This window comes from Myotis lucifugus, unplaced genomic scaffold, assembly GCF_000147115.1.
Source record: "Myotis lucifugus unplaced genomic scaffold, Myoluc2.0 scaffold_164, whole genome shotgun sequence".
Lineage (NCBI taxonomy): Eukaryota > Metazoa > Chordata > Mammalia > Chiroptera > Vespertilionidae > Myotis > Myotis lucifugus.
This window is the reverse complement of record NW_005871212.1, coordinates 1,260,171-1,277,305: the sequence shown is the minus strand read 5'-3', so window position 1 is coordinate 1,277,305 and position 17,135 is coordinate 1,260,171. Positions and strand designations below refer to the sequence as shown.

The window sequence follows — 17,135 nt, the reverse complement described above, 5'->3', positions numbered from 1 at the left end:
GATCATAGCATTACAGGCCTACCTCAAAAAACATGAAAAACTGATAATAAACTATCTAACTCTACAACTTAAAGAATTAGAAAGAGAGCAACAAGAAAAGCCCAGAATGAGCAGGAGGAAGGAAATAATAAAGATTAGAGATGAAATAAATGACATAGAGACCAAAAAAAAAAATACAAAAAATCAATGAAACCAAGAGCTGATTCTTTGAAAGGATAAACAAGATTGATGAAACTCTAGCCAGGCTCACGAAGATCAAAGAGAGAGGACCCAAATAAACAAAATCAGAAATGAAAGAGGCGAAATAACAACAGACTCCACAGAAATACAAAGAATTATAAAAAACCTAGAGGCCCAGTGCACAAAAGTTTGTGCACTTGGGGGGATCCCTCAGCCCGGCCTGTGCCCTCTTGCAGTCTGGGACCCCTCGGGGGATGTCCACCTGCTGGCTTAGGCCCACTCCCTGTGGGATTGGGCCTAAGCTGGCAGTCAGACATCCCTCTGGCAGCCCGGAGCCCTCGGGAGATGTCCACTTGCCAGTGGGGAGCAGGTCTAAGCTGCAGTTGGACATCCTTAGTGCTGCTGAGGAGGCGGGAGAGGTTCCCGCCACCACCGCTGTGCTGGCAGCTGTCAGCCTGGCTTGTGGCTGAGCAGAGCTCCCACTGTGGGAGCGCACTGACCACCAGGGGCATCTCTTGCATTGAGCGTCTGCCCCCTGGTGGTCAGTGTGTGTCATAGTGACCAGTCATTCCCAGTCTTTCTGCTGTTAGGGTCAATTTGCATATTACCCTTTTATTATATAGGATATAATATTTTATTATACAGGCCTGGTGCACGGGTGGGGGCCAGCTGGTTTGCCCTGAAGGGTGTCCCGGATCAGGGTGGGGGTCCCGCTGTGGTGCCTGGCCAGCCTGGGTGAGGAGCTGATGGCTGTTTGCAGGCTGGTCACACCCCCTTCAGAGTAGGGGTCCCCACTGGGGTGCCTGGCCAGCATGGGTGAGGGGCTGAGGGCCGTTTTCAGGCTGGCCATGCCCGTGGTCTGGAAGCAGGTATCTGGGATTTATCTATCTTCTATAATTGAAACTTTGTAGCCTTGAGCGGAGCCCATGGCCAGCCAGGGCAGGCGGGAAGCTTGGCTTCCTCCATTGCCGGGGATGCAAGGATGGTACAATATCCACAAATCAATAAACATGATATATCACATAAACAAACTGAGAGACAAAAATCACATAATCATATCAATTGATGCAGAAAAAAGCATTTGACAAAATCCAACAGCCTTTCTTGATAAAAACTCTCAGCAAAGTGGGAATAGAGGGATCATATCTCAACATAATAAAAGTTTTATATGACAAACCTACAGCCAACATCATACTCATGGGCAAAAACTAGAATAATTTCCCCTAAAAACAGGAACAAGACAGGGATGCCCACTCTCACCACTCCTGTGTGACAGAGTACTGGAAGTGCTAGCCATAGCCATTAGACAAGAAGAAGAAATAAAAGTCATCCAAATTGGAAAAGAAGAAATAAAACTATCACTATTCGCAGGTGACATGATATTGTACATTGAAAACCCCAAAGACTCCATAAAAAAACTACTAGATTTAATAAATGAATTCGGCAATGTAGCAGGATACAAAATTAACACCCAAAATCTACGGCTTTTTTATACACCAATAATGAACTCACAGAAACAGAAACAACAAAAACACTCCCATTTACCATTGCACCAAAGAAATTAAGATACCTAGGAATAAACTTAACTAAGGAGGTAAAAGACTGTACTTGGAAAACTACAGGACATTGAAAAAAGAGATAGAGGAAGACATAAACAAATGGAAGAATACTGGTATACGTGTTCATGGATTGGTAGAATCAACATAATTAAAATGTGCATACTATCCAAAGCAACCTATAGATTTAATGCAATCCCCATTTAAATACCAACAGCATATTTCACAGTCCTAGAACAAACTCTCCAAAAATTCATATGAAACAAACAAACAAAAAAGATCCCGAATAGCCGCAGCAATCTTGAGAAAGAAGAACAAAGTTGGAGGGATCACAATACCAGATATCAAGCTATATTAAGGTTCAAAGCCACTGTTCTCAAAACTGCCTGGTACTGGCACAAGAACCAATGGAAGAGAACAGAGACTCCAGAAATCGACCCAAGCCATTATGCTCAATCAATATTTGACAAAGGAAGCAAGAGCATACAATGGCGTCAAGACAGTTTCTTCAATAAATGGTGTTGGGAAAATTGGACAGATACATGCAAAAAAATGAAACTAGACCACCAACTTACACCATACACAAAAATAAACTCAAAATGGATAAAGGACTTAAACGTAATACAGGAAACCATAAATCCTAGAAAAATCCATAGGCAGCAAAATATCAGACATATGTCGTAGTAATATCTTTACCGATATAGCTCCGAGGGCAATGGAAACTATGGAGAAAATAAACAAATGGGACATCAAAATAAAAAGCTTCTGCATAGCAAAAGAAACCATCAACAAAACAACAAGAAAGCCCACTGCATGAGAGAATATATTTGCCAAAATGTATAGGGAACTCATACATCTCAACAAAAGGAAAATAAACAATCCAATAAAAAAATGCGCAAAGGACTTAGACACTTTTCAAAAGTGGACATACAGAAGGCCATGAGACATATGAAAACATGCTCAAAGTCACTAATCATCCCAGAGAGGCAAATCAAAACAACAATGAGGTACCATCTCACACTTGTCAGAATGGCTATCATCAACAAATTGACAAATGACAAGTGCTGGTGAGGATGCGGAGAAAAAGGAACACTCGTGCACTGCTGGTGGGAATGCAGACTGGTGCAGCCACTGTGGAGAACAGTATGGAGTTTCCTCCGCAATTGCAGTTTTTAATGTGAGAACTGAATATGAATAAATGAAGCCTGATGGCCAATTACTTTGAGGCAGATTGAAAACAATACTGTCTGTTACTGTGTACATGTGGGGAGGGTGGGGACAAGAGTGAAATAAAGGGAAATGTCTGGATGGTCAGCTTTATCGAATAGGGGGATGGTGATTCCATTTACTAATTGGTGGGGGCTTGAAAGAGGATGGGAATAAGGAGACAACACCTGTGTGGGTCTGGTGAAACTTGTGCAGTTTGACAATGAACAACCACGTGAGCTGGGAGGTAAAGAGGTAGACATGTGGATTGAATTCCACGGAGAGGCAAGGCTGGGCTATAGATAAAGACTTGAGTCATATTTAAAAATGATTCATAAACACATGAAAATGCAAAACTGAAAACATGTAGAAAATATGAAAAATGGAGGCCAAGTATCAAGTCCTGGGTCCCTTTAACATTTAGAGCTCAAGCCCTAGCCGGTTTGGCTCAGTGGATAGAGCTTTGCCCTGCAGACTGAAGGGTCCCCGGTTTGATTCGGGTCAGGGGCATGTACTTTGGTTGCAGGCTTGACCTGTCCCAGTTGGACCTGTGAGGGAGGCAACCAATCGATGTGTTTCTTTCACATCGAGGTTTCTGTCTGTCTCTTTCCCTACATTTCACCTCTCTCTCTAAAAAAAAAAAAAAAAGAAAAAAAATCAATGGAAAAGTATCCCCAGGTGAGGATTAACCAAAAAAAAAAAAAATTAAAAAAATTAAAAAGCACACCCATTTTAATTTTTTTATTTAATAATTTTATTGATTTCTGAGAGGAAGAGAGAGGGAGAGAGCTAGAAACATCAACGATGAGAGAGAATCATTGATCGGCTGCTTCCGGCACACCCCCCACCGGGGATTGAGCCCACAACCGGGCATGTGCCCTGACTAGGGATCTAACACGGGACCCTTCAGTCCACAGGCCGACGCTCTATCCACTGAGCCAGACCTGCTAGGGCAGCACAACCATTTAGAGCTCAAAAAAGATGAACAAAAGGAAACTGAGAAGCAGCAGCCGTGAAGATGAAATTTGAGAAAAATGTAGTATCATAGAACCATGAGAAGAGACTGATGAAAAATGGTGAGTTATAGCAAATGCTAAGAGGTCAAGAAAAGAAACGTGTCTCTCATATTTAGTAATGAGATGACACTGACCTAGAGAAAAGCAGCCCAGGAAAGTCATAGGAATGTTTCCCTATTTAAATTATAGAAAATTAACTTAGAAAAAAATTCCAAGAAGTTTTTCTACTGAGAATAGACGTGGAGCATTTGCTGGAGGGAGTTTTGGGAGAAGAGAGGGTTTTAAGAAGTGAACTACTCCCGACGCCTAAGCGCGTCTGAAAGGTCAGGTCGGAAGGCGGCCGGCAGAACCCACGTGCGAACGACCACGTTCCCCCGCACACTTTTCCGGGACTCACACGCGATGGCTCTTACAACGCAGCGGGGAGCAGGCGGCGAGTCCACCAGAGGCTCCCGTCGCCCCTCCTCACTCTGCGTGCGTGTCCCGCCGCCCCACGCGTCCAGGCCGAGTTCTCGCGGGGCGCGGAGACCGCGCGCGGCCGCGGAGACTGCTGGGAAGTGTGGTTTTGCTGGAGGCGACCGGGCGCAGCGCCGGTAACTAGTGTGTGCGGCGCGGAGAAGTCTGAGAAATGGCGCCTTGCTGGGGGCTCCGCTCGTGGTCCACCCCGCGCTAGTGTCGGGCCAGGCGGAATTCTCCGACCTGGACGCTGGGAGGACGCGGCGGTGCAGTTTCCGTGAGGGCGGCGACCATTGTCCGCGCACAGCGACCCGGCGCGTCCGGTGCGCGGATTTGGGCAAGCGTGGGCCCCGGGGGGGCTGGCGCGGGCCTCCGGCTAACGGCCCCGGCCCCGGGCGCTGGCACGGCCCGAGCCCTTGCTGCTCCCAGCGTCTCCCCGCGGTGTGAGCCCACGAGGGCCTTAGCTCTCCGGGCCTCTGGGCCTTGCTGTGTGGAAGGGTTTCCAGGCGGCGTCCACCCCGTAGAGCTCGTGAAAAGAAAATGGGCGAGCGAGTGCACGGAGTACCGACGGAAGAAAACGCCGTCTGCACTTGTTTCTGTGTCATCCAGTAGCTGACGCTTTCCGGTTGTGTAACCTTGAACAGTTGTTTCAATATCGCCCTTTCAATTGTCAAGTCGTTTAAAAAAAGAAATCTGGAATAATGTGAATGCCCACCGTGCAGAGTGGTGACGATTAAATCAGCTCATATTTAACATGCTTACTACTGTTGTTTTATGAGTTTCTCTCTTAGGTAATATAAACGTTGATTTACTTGCAGGTGGAACCTAGTAAATGGTTTAGTTACGTCGTGCCAAGGAATACTCTGTTAGTTCAAATAAGGTCGGAGCCCTAGAAAATGATTCCCCTTGTGTTTCTCCACGCAGGTGTGTCACAGAGCTGCAAGATAGTCCCGATTTTTCATGACTGCTTTTTCCTGTCCTTAATTTGCCATCTCAGGACAGTGCCCTCCAATTATACAAGAGCCTGGAAAGACAACTGTGTTGACTACTGGAAATTGCCAAGTCATGTTCCAGGTAAGTCCTCAGATCTTCCCGAAGCACCTTTTAATCAGGACTCCTAAGTGTTTGCTTTCCTTCTCCTATCAGTTCTCTCCTAACAAAGTCCATTTAGGGACTGGATCTGTGATTCCTTTCACTGTAGCAAAGGATGGAGCCTGAAGAACTCCAAAGTATTATCTTCTTTAAGTTTCTCTTTTCTACCAGTTGTCTGCTAGAAGCCTCTGTAGAGTCTTGAGCAAGCATTTGTTGTTGTTAATCCTTACCTGTGAATATTTTCCCATTGATTTTTAGAGAGAGTGGAAGGAAGGGGGAGAAACACAGATAGAGAAACAGCGATGTGATTGGTTGCTTCCCACAGGTGCCCCAACCAGGGCTGAGGATGGAGCCTGCAGCTGAGGTACATGCCCTTGACTGGAATCAAACCTGGGACCCTTCAGTCCTCCGGCCAACGCTCTATCCACTGAGCCAAACTGGCTAGGGCTAAACTTTTAAAAATTACAATTCAAAATTCAAATTTGGAAATTTAGGCTATTTGCTTTATGGTTGTTAAAGCTGTATCATGTGGTCTCAATTAATGGTATATAAGTCCTTTCAGTTATTTAAGTCAAGAGATGTTTGGAGTCATCTTGATTCCCCCCTTTCTCTTAAAACTCACATTCAGGCACTTCAGTTAGTTCTAAAATTTATACGTACAGGATATATACAGAATCTGACCATTAGTTACCCCATCATTGCCACCTCCACTGCCACCATGGTCCACGCCAATCTTGATTATTGCAGTAGCTTCCTAGCAGGATTCTCTGCTTCTGACCTTGACTCTCCTTAATACAGCTGTCACAATGATCCTCTTATTATATAAAACTAGAGGCCTGTCGCACGAAGAGATTCGTGCAATAGGCCTTCCCTTCCCTTGGCTGCTGGCACCAGTTTGCCTCTGGCACCCGGGACCCAGGCCTTCGCTCTGCCTGGGCTCCGGCTGGAGCCGGCAGGCTTCGCTGCTCCGGCCCCTTGAATGTGGCTCTTCCACAAAATACCACGTGCGGGCGCCCACGTACAGTGCGATTGAAACTTCGTGGCCCATGCACAGAAGTCGGTATTTTGTGGAAGAGCCACACTCAAGGGGCCAAGGAGCCGCATATGGCTCGCGAGCCGCAGTTTGCCGACCACTGTAACTAGTACATGCAAAATATCCTAATAAATTAATAGAATATATACACTGAGTGGCCAGATTATTATGACCACCTGACGTTTGTAGGCAAATTAGCTATAATTTCGCGCTGAAGTTGCTAGAGGGGCCAGACCATTATAATTAGGGAAGCAGGTTGTTTACCACGACAGTAGAAGTGACTTTTTTCTGAAGATATGGGTAAACAACACGATTTAACAGCCTTTGAACATGGGATATATATATACACACTGAGTGGCCAGATTATTGTGACCACCCCATCAGTACTTCATTGGGCCATCTTTTGCCTTCAATACTGTGGTGATTCTTCTTGGCATTGACTCCACGAGATGTTGAAAGGTGATGCGAGGAATCTGACACCATGCCTGATGAATAGCACTGTCCAGTTCTGTGAGATTTGATGGTTGTGGAACCAGCTGCCTGATGGCTCTTTTAACTTTGTCCCACAAATGCTCAATTGGATTGAAATCTGGTGATTGTGGGGGCCACCTAAGCAAGGTAAAGTCTCCCTCATGTTCTTGAAACCACTCCTGCACGATACGAGCACTGTGGCATGGCGCATTGTCTTGTTGGAAGAAGCCATCTCCATTGGGATACGCCATCAACATGATAGGATGAACTTGATCAGCAGCGATACTTAGGTATGTTGTGCTATTTAGACGTTGTTCCACCCCTTCCTTTTCTTAGAATATTTCCTTGAGAAAAACCTGTCGTTGTAAATGCTTTCCTTGTCCCCTTGAGATGCTTATAAATCTTTTTCAAAGCTTAATACCCTCTGCCAATATTTCAAGGAAGTAGAGTCTTTCTTAGGGCTTTGGACCCATTTCTTTGAAATACAAACATGAAGGAAGATGCACCCTTAACTACCTGTCTGTGGGAGTTTAGCCTAGGCTTCTGGTTTCAAGTTCTGTCTGCTTATCATAAAGATAAAGAAGTTTTATTTTTCTTTGGAGTAAAGGCAGTTAACACAGATGGTTATATCAGTTACCAGGTGAATGTAGGATGAACTATGTGTAGCAAATGGAGGACAAGTTACTTATTTTGAAAGCATGTATATATTGGTTGTATCTACCTGGCTTTGTAAAAGGATCAGATTTCTTTCTGTCCTTAAAGTCTCATTAGTGATGTCCTATGAAGTCTGGTTTAATGCTTATTCAATAATAAACCTGTCTCTTTCTTTTCTACATTGTAGAGAAGATTTTCTGCTTGACAGTTCCTCTTGTTTGTAGATAATGGTTTTTAATTATTTCCCCAACATCTGACAAAGGTAAATTCCCGTTTTGAAACCAAAGACCAGTGTCACTAGTGAACATACTAGTACAGTGGTCGGCAAACTGCGGCTCGTGAGCCACATGTGGCTCTTTGGCACCTTGAGTGTGATGGAAATACTCATGCATGTGGGGTGCATGCTTTCATGCTGTTTCTGCCAAATTCTCACTCTGCCATCTGCATGATGCAACTGTAAACGTGATTCATCGGACCACATGACTTTTTTCCAATGCTCGACTGTCCAACAACCTGCTTCCCTATTTATAATGGTCTGGCCCCTCTAGCAACTTCAGTGCGAAATTATAGCTAATTTGCCTACAAACATCAGGTGGTCATAATAATCTGGCCACTCAGTGTATATTTACTTCTTATTTATTTTGATTTTTAGATTCAGTTGTTGATAGATTTATTGCCATTTTATTGTTCATATTTTTTATTTTTTTCTTCCTTTTCTTAAAGAATACCCTTCAACATTCCATGTAATACTGGTTTGGTGGTGATGAACTCCTTTAGCATTTTCTTGTCTGGGAAGCTCTTTATCTGACCTTCAATTCTAAATGATAGCTTTGCTGGGTAGAGTAATCTTGGTTGTAGGTTCTTGCTATTCATCACTTTGTATATTTCTTGCCACTCTCTTGTGGCCTGCATAGTTTCTGTTGAGGAATCAGCTGACAGTCGTATGGCCGCTCCCTGGTAGGTAACTAACAGCTTTTCTCTTGCTGCTTTTAACCCTTGGCATTTTAATTATGATGTGTCTCGGTGTGGGCCTCTTTGGGTTTCTCTTGTTTGGGACTCTGCGCTTCCTAGACTTGTAAGTCTATTTCTTTCACCAGGTAGGGGAAGTTTTCTGTCATTATTTCTTTAAATATGTTCTCAATATCTTGCTCTCTTCTCCTTCTGGCAACCTCATAACGTGAATGTTGGTACCCTTGAAGTTGTCTGAGAGGCTCCTTACACTATCTTCATATTTTTGGAATCTTTTTGCTCTTCTGATTTGGTGTTTTTTGCTTCCTCATATTTAAAATCATTTATTTGATTATCGGAATCCTTTACTCTTGAATCACTATAAATTATTCTTTATTTCATGTAGTGTATGCTTAATTTCTGACTGGTCCTTTTCCATGTCTTTGGCATTCTCACCAGATCCTTAAAAGTCTCACTAAGTCCCTTGAAGATCTCATGAAAACCCTCGAGTAACCTTATAACCATGGTTTTGAACTCTGCTTTCTAGTATTTATTTCATTTATGACGTGTTTCTTTATCTCAATAATTTGGCTGCTTCCCTATGTTTGTTTCTATGTATTAGGTAGAACTGTAATGTTTCCTGGAGTTGGTAGAGTGGCCTTGTGTAGTAGGTGTCCCATAGAGCCCAGTGGCTCAGCCTCTCCAGTCTCCTGAGCTGAGCACTCTAGATGCACCCTTTTGTGGACTGTGTGCACAGTTTTGTTGTAGTTGAGACTTGATTGCTGTTGGTGTCACTGGGAGGAATTCACCTTCAGACCAATTGGCTATGAGTACCAGCTGTGACTATAGTGGGAGACCTGCTGTGCAGGAAATACCCCTGTGGAGCAGGACTTGCTTCAGTAGGGTGGTGGTGCTCACTGAGTCTGCTCCTTCAGTGTGTTGCTTGTTGAGGTGTAGAGTTGTAATCTGGTATGGTCTAAAGCTGTCCACCAGGTGCACAGGTTCTTGGGTCTCCAGGGAGATGCAAAGTCAGCCACTGTCTTGTGGCCATCCGGCAGGAGCTACAGAAAGATCTGCAGATTTCTCCTATTTGTATCAGGTTTAGAAGTGCCCAGGCGAGGCCCAGCTGTGAAGCAAGGCAGGCTGGTGCTGGGTCTTGGGCCTTTTATGGATAGGTTTGGGGCACGCTGACACCAGCTGCAGCTTGTTTAAGAGATTTTAGCAAAGTGTGAAGCCTGAGCCAGGACAGGCCATTCTTATGGAAAAACTGCTGCAAACAGCTTGGGTGGGGCTGCAAATTGGATGGGGTGGGCTCTCAGGGAATCACTAGGGCAGGGCAAACAGTGTGCTCCAGGTTGATGGGGACTCAGATATGGTTTCCAGTCAGCCCTGGGACAGGGGAGGTCTTGGCATAGGAACAATGACCTCTGCAAGCACCTCTGACTGATAGAAAGCCGCTCCCGAGTTCCTGCCCCAATACCAGACAATTCAGTTCCTCCCCATATGTGTCTGGGTCCCCTAACGTCTCCTGGCGCTGGAGCTCAGAGGAAACAAGTCCGAGTAAGTTCATGCCTGGTCCTTTGAGAGGGACACCTGTGTCTTGGGCAGCCTTCATATCTCTCAGCCCCAATGCCCACTGGTTTTTACAGCCCAAAGTTACAGGGACTTCTTTTTTCAGCTCTGGGGCCCTGGGTGGGTGGTCTGGTGTGGGGCTGGGACCTCTTGCTCCTCATAGCAGCCTCCGCAGGGACAATCTCCCTCTGGGTTAAAAAAAAAAAAAAAGGCCCCTCTGGGTGCCTGACCAGCCCAGTCTGAGCCTCTGTCCCTCCTACCAGTTTCAAGGTGCTTTCTTATTTACTTCTCTAGTAGTAGGACTTCCATTCAGCCAGCTTACAAAATTAGTTGTAATTTTGATGTGGTTGTGGGAGGCGGCGAGTACTGGTGTTTACTTATGCTACCATCTTGGTTCTCAGTAATAGAATATTGAATCAACCACTTATGGAGTGAAAAATTTACCATGGCCAAGCAATGTCTATTTTACCAATGAAAGATATTAATAATGCCATTTTAAATACATACATTTTTGCATATGTTATAATTTGACTAACCAGTAAGCATAATAAACATTTAAACTTCTTCTAATGTTTTGATATTTTAATACCACCATGAATGATCACTGTTTCTGAGAAGAAACCTACTTCCTTATAATATTTTCCGTGAAATGTTATTCTTTACCCTTACTTTAAGGTTCTATTCAAGGACTACCTATGGCATGAAACCATCCTTCAGTCTTGTTGTACAAGGAATCTTAAGTTATTTTAATTACAGATTGATGATCAATACAAGATTTAAGTATACCATAAGTGTTTTTTTGTTGTTTATAAATTAGTTATGTATATGTCTACTCTTAACATTTTTATTTACCTAGCATGTAAGTTATAAAAAACACAACTTGAGCCCAACCAGCATGGCTCAGTGGTTGAAGGGTCAACCTATGAACCAGGAGGTCACAGTTTGATTCCCGGTTAGGGCACAGGCTCAGTCTCTAGTAGGGGCATGCAGGAGGCAACCCATCAATAATTATCTGTTATCATTGATGTTTCTATCTCTTTCTCCCTATCCCTTCTCTCTGAAATCAATAAAAGTATATTTTTAAAAAAAATGACAAAAAAACAATTTGACTATGTGCTGTTAAATGTTGAATGCTGATTTTTTTGAATGCTGATTTAAAAAAAAAATTATAACTCTATTCCCTTTGAAAAAATTAACTCTCCTGAAGCAAAGTTCTTAATTTGTCTCACCCTTACTGTACAACAATGCCAAGAATGTAATTACCCAATTATTAGTTTACTTATATCAGATTTCTAATTACTGTCACAATTGCTGCATCTTGTCCCCTTTTATAACCAGGGTAACTTTACCCTTTGTCCAGTTACAAGAGGAGGTCTGGGTTATAATTGAGCCTAAATGTGTTTGCTATTTCAGGTAACATTTAGTGATGTGGCCATAGACTTCTCTCATGAAGAGTGGGGATGGCTAGATTCTGTTCAGAGGGATTTATACAAGGATGTGATGGTCCAGAATTATGAGAACCTGGTCTCTCTAGGTAAGCATATTATAATTTGCTTACTTCCACCTCCACATCAACAGGGGAGATTTTTTTTTTTTTTGCCACTCCGAATTGATGGAAATCTTCCTGAGTAAATGGCTGAATTTTTCTTTTTATGTTCCCAAGGAAAGTGAAGCTCTGTTATATCCTGCCTGAAGCTTATCTTCCCTTTCAGGGAACATTCTTTAAACTGTCCTTTGGCCCCTTTTGTGATGATGGCATCTCCCCATGAGGACCACAGCTTAAACAAATTCCATATTTTTCCTGTAAGCAGGTCTTTCGATACCTAAGCCATATGTGATCACTTTATTGGAGGATGGGAAAGAACCTTGGATGGTGGAGAAAAAACTGAGAAAAGGTATGTTTTCAGGTAAATCATGGTGAATCAGGCAAAAGAGGTCTTTGTTAAAGATGCTTGTAGAAAGTGGGCCGGGGGGGGGGGGGTGGAGGCGGGCATTTTAGGAAATCTTAGGGAGACTGTCTTCAGAGATTCCCAAAATATAACAAAATTGAGGGATCCTTAAGCTTAGATTTCAGAATAACCATTTCTCCATCCAAAATTATCTTTCTGTATTATTCATGTCATCTAATCAAAAGTGGAGGTTTTTTCCTGACCATCATGGCTCAGTGTTTGAGCGTCAATCTATGAACCAGGAGGTCACAGTTCGATTACCGGGTTGTGGGCTCGATCCCCAGTGTGGGGTGTGCAAGAGGCGGCTGATCAATGATTCTCTCTCATCATGGATGTTTCTATCTCTCCCTCTCCCTCTGAAATCAATAAAAATATAGTAAAATAATAATAAATTAAATAAATAAAAATTTTAAAGTGGAGGCAAATTATTCTTTTTAAATCCACTTAAGGGGTGCCCATCAGTAGATGAATGGATTAGAAAACTGTGGTACATCTACATGATGGAATACTATGCTGCTGTAAAAAAGAAGGAACTCTTACCATTTGCAACAGCATGGATGGAACTGGAGAGCATTATGCTAAGTGAAATAAGCCAGTCAATGAAGGAAAAATACCACATGATCTCACTCATTCATGGATAATAAAGACCATTACAAACTTTTGAACAATAATAGATACAGAGGCAGAGCTGCCTCAAACTGATTGTCAAACTGCAGCGGGAAGGCCAGGGAGGGTTGGGGGGGCAGGAGGGAGGGGGGTAAGAGATCAACCGAAGGACTTGTATGCATGCATATAAGCATAACCAATGGACATAAGACACTGGGGGGGTAAGGGAGGCCAGGGGATTGTCAAGGGCGGTGGGGGAGGGAGAAAAAAAAAGGACACATATGTAATACCCTTTGTAATACTTTTAGCAATAAAAATAAATAAATAAATAAATAAATCCACTTAAGGGAAAATATACTGATGGTTTTAGGTTAGGAAAAGCTGTCAGTTGGATAGAAAATCACTTTTCCGCTAAGGCTGAACTTCAGAGATCAAATATGAACATAAACAAGTGTTAGAGGAAATAAAGAACGTATAAGAAAGTTTCTAAGAACAGTATTTTCTAATGTCCAAGAAAATTATGATTTTACATAGATACTACATAAACTCACAAAAGCCTAAATTTTTGTGAGCTGTAAAGTATATTTAGATTATTTTGTTGTCATTGTAACTGTTTAATGCAACACTATAAATTCTGCATTTTTTAAAATATATTTTATTGATTTTTTACAGAGAGGAAGGGAGAGAGATAGAGAGTTAGAAACATCAATGAGAGAGAAACATCGATCAGCTGCCTCCTGCACATCTCCTACTGGGGATGTGCCCGCAACCCAGGTACATGCCCTTGACTGGAATCGAACCTGGGACCTTTCAGTCCGCAGGCCGACGCTCTATCCACTGAGCCAAACCGGTTTCAGCATAAATTCTGCATTTTAAGCATACTAATCTGACAGCAAATTGAGATTGATTAAAGGTTCTAGAACAGCCGTGGGCAAACTACGGCCCGCGGGCCGGATCCGGCCATTTGAAATGAATAAAACTAAAAAAAAAAAAAAAAGACCGTACCCTTTTATGTAATGATGTTTACTTTGAATTTATATTAGTTCACACAAACACTCCATCCATGCTTTTGTTCTGGCCCTCTGGTCCAGTTTAAGAACCCATTGTGGCCCTCGAGTCAAAAAGTTTGCCCACCCCTGTTCTAGAACCAAGGCTCTGAGATTGAATGTGTTCTTTCACATAAATATAGGCACAAAATATTGGCTTGGATTCCAGAATGCCTTCTGCACATTCTGCTTGACAGTTTCATTTTTTCCAAGATATTGATTGCCCTTAATTAACCCCTGTCCCTTATTGTACTCTGTTCCTACCTCTGTGAGCTGTCTGTGTTTTCTGTGCTCTGCTTTAACTTTTTTCAGAAATCATTGAATGTATAAGAGTTGTCAGAGTTATGGGTTTTCGAGCTGGCGGGTGGGTGGGACTTTATTTTTTATCCAATTCTATTTCTATCATAGAAATTTCTTTCCAAGAAGTACGTAAAAAGAAGTGCTTTGCTTTCTTGATATATTGCAGATTGGAAATTAAGATGGGAAAACAGAGAATTATCAGCGAAGGAGGATATTTATGAAGATGACTCACCCCAAACGGTAATAATAGAAAAAATGATAAAGTTGTGAATTTTCAAATTTTAACAAGGACTGGGAATATATAGAGAAGTTGGAGGGAAAGCATGTAAATTAGGTAGAACATTTTAGACCAGTGACATTCACCTTTAGAGAAAATCCCAATGGGGAATGTGTTTATAAATACTATACATTTAGAAGCATTTTCTATTTAAATTTAAAGTCTATTCTTTCTGAACTACAGAGAATTTCTGCTGAAGGGAAATCACATAAACATGATATATTTAAGAAGATCTTACCGAAAAAGTCATTTATAAAAAATGAGAATATCAATGGTGGAAAGAAACTTTTGAATTCTAATGGAAGTGTGGCAGCCTTCAGCCAGAGCAAATCTCGTACCCTTCACCAGACTTATAATAGAGAGAAAATCTATACATGCAGTGAATGTGGGAAAGCCTTTGGCAAACAATCAATTCTTAATCGCCACTGGAGAATTCATACAGGAGAGAAGCCTTATGAATGTCGTGAATGTGGGAAGACTTTTAGCCATGGCTCATCCCTTACTCGCCATCAGATAAGCCATAGTGGTGAGAAACCTTACAAATGTATTGACTGTGGGAAGGCCTTTAGCCATGTCTCATCACTTACTAATCATCAAAGCACTCACACTGGAGAGAAACCATATGAATGTATGAACTGTGGAAAGTCTTTTAGTCGTGTTTCACATCTCATTGAGCATCTGAGAATTCATACTCAAGAAAAACTCTATGAGTGTCAAATATGTGAGAAGGCCTTCATTCATAGGTCATCTCTCATTCACCATCAGAAAATTCATACTGGAGAGAAACCTTATGAATGTAGTGAATGTAGAAAAGCCTTTTGCTGTAGCTCACACCTTACTCGACATCAAAGAATTCACACTATAGAGAAACAATTTGAATGCAACAAATGTCTGAAAGTCTTTAGTAGCCTCTCATTTCTTATTCAGCATAAGAGTATTCATACTGAAGAAAAACCCTTTGAATGTCAGAAATGCAGGAAATCCTTCAACCAGCCTGAATCACTGAATATGCATTTGAGAAATCACATTAGATTGAAACCTTATGAATGCAATATATGTGGGAAAGCCTTCAGTCATAGGTCATCCCTGCTTCAACATCACAGAATTCATACTGGAGAGAAACCCTATGAATGTATAAAATGTGGGAAGACCTTCAGTTGTAGTTCAAATCTTACTGTACATCAGAGAATTCATACTGGAGAAAAGCCATATAAATGTAATGAATGTGGGAAAGCTTTTTGCAAAGGCTCAAATCTTACTGCCCATCAGAGGATACATAATGGAGAGAAACTCAGTAGTGCCCTAAGTGTGGAAAAACCTTTAGGCTATCTGAATCACTATACGTGTGAAAAATCATATATGAGAGAAACTGTATGAATGCAGTGTTTTTCATAATATATTTCAGCCATTGATCCTCCCTGATTGAGCAACAGAAAATCTATATTGGAGAAAAGTCTTAAGAGAATAATAACTATAGGAAGGTCTTTAGCAATGGTACAAGACACATTGTCCAGAGTTCACACTGAAGAGAGACCATATGAAGGTAATAAATGTGAGAATGCCTTTAGCCAGTATTAATCTTTTAATAAGTAAACCCACACTGTATTTACTGTTCTATATATGTAATAACAAATATGGGGAAGACTTGGCAATATGAATCTCTTATGAAATATGTACAAACATGTACAAGAGAGACAAAATATGAATATAAATTTGTGGAAAGTCCTTTAGTTAAAGTGCATCCCTCATGCTACATCAAAGAACTCACACTGCAGAGAAAGCTTATGTAAGAAATGTAGCAAAGTGTTCACTAAGAGCTCTTATTTTCTTAGACATGGAATGTTTGGAACAACCTGTGTACTAATGCTAGAACAACCTGAAGGATGTAGGAATTATGTGTAAATCTTTGCAATGATGCCATTTGTAGACAGTTTTACAGGAGAGCAAACAAGCATATTATAAATAAATATGCATTTCTTATAGCAGTAGCTTGCAATTTTACTTAAGTTCTACATAGAAATTATCTTTGGTTAATGGGCATGGGAAGATATTTAGTTACTCAGTGGATTGAGTAAATGTTATAAAGATGAAAATTAAATTTGCAAAAGAAGTAAAAAGTGGTGTGAATGAAATTCTTAGTCTCTAATAAAACCAGTTGTATATATTAAACTCACAGTGACACTGATATGTCTTGTAAAACTTTCTACTACTTTCCTCTTGATGAATTAAGAGCAGACTGACAACACCCTTTAGTGGGAGACTAGCAAATCTAAAGAAAAACTGGCCCGGCCAGTGTTGCTCAGTGAGTGTCAACCTGTGAGCCAGGAGGTCATGGTTCGATTCCCAGTCAGGGCATATGCCTGGATTGCAGGCTCAATCCCCAAAAGGGGGCATGCAGGAGGCAGCTGATCAGTGATTCTCTCTCATCATTGATGTTTCTATCTCTTCCTCTCCCTTTCTGAAATCAATAAAATATATATGTTAAAAAAGAAAAACTGCCTAATCTCTGTGCTAAGAATTTCATTTTTGGTAAGGACATTTCATAGTCCTTTTCCACTGGATTAATTCACACATTTAAATTTTTAACAAGTACTTGTGAGAACATAATCAAGAAATAGCATACTATGAGGGATCAGAGCATGCTTTTAAAAATTCATATTTTTATTAATTTCAGAGAGAGGAAGGGAGAGGGAGAGATAGAAACATCAATAATGAGAGAGAATCATTGATCTGCTACCTCCTGCACGCCCCCTAATGGGGATTGAGCCCACAA

The 17,135-nt window shown here is 41.8% G+C and overlaps 1 protein-coding gene across 5 annotated transcripts; it reads left to right on the top strand.

Annotated features, from left to right (window-relative positions):
* The first annotated feature begins 4,260 nt into the window (after positions 1–4,260).
* On the top strand, positions 4,261–16,759 carry LOC102438742 (zinc finger protein 181-like). Of its 5 annotated transcripts, none has more exons than XM_023759884.1 (6): positions 4,261–4,737; positions 5,339–5,488; positions 11,598–11,718; positions 11,993–12,091; positions 14,252–14,325; positions 16,593–16,759. In XM_023759884.1, the coding sequence occupies exons 2-6, from the start codon at positions 5,480–5,482 to the stop codon at positions 16,680–16,682; spliced, it is 393 nt and encodes a 130-aa protein (XP_023615652.1). In that variant the 5' UTR covers positions 4,261–4,737; positions 5,339–5,479; the 3' UTR covers positions 16,683–16,759. The 5 variants fall into 5 exon arrangements, with proteins under 5 accessions (XP_023615652.1, XP_014317439.1, XP_014317438.1 ...); XM_014461953.2 differs by lacking the exon at positions 16,593–16,759 and adding an exon at positions 14,546–16,537 and having other exon boundaries at positions 11,996–12,079; XM_014461952.2 differs by lacking the exon at positions 16,593–16,759 and adding an exon at positions 14,546–16,537 and having other exon boundaries at positions 11,993–12,079.
* Positions 16,760–17,135: the final 376 nt, after the last annotated feature.

What these genes read in the sequence shown, in the direction of transcription:
- LOC102438742 (XM_023759883.1), top strand. An exon ending in TGAGAACCTGGTCTCTCTAG is followed by an intron (nt 11,719 to 11,992) that starts GTAAGCATATTA and finishes TTTTCCTGTAAG; the next exon opens with CAGGTCTTTCGATACCTAAG. An exon ending in GAGAAAAGGTATGTTTTCAG is followed by an intron (nt 12,092 to 14,251) that starts GTAAATCATGGT and finishes GATATATTGCAG; the next exon opens with ATTGGAAATTAAGATGGGAA.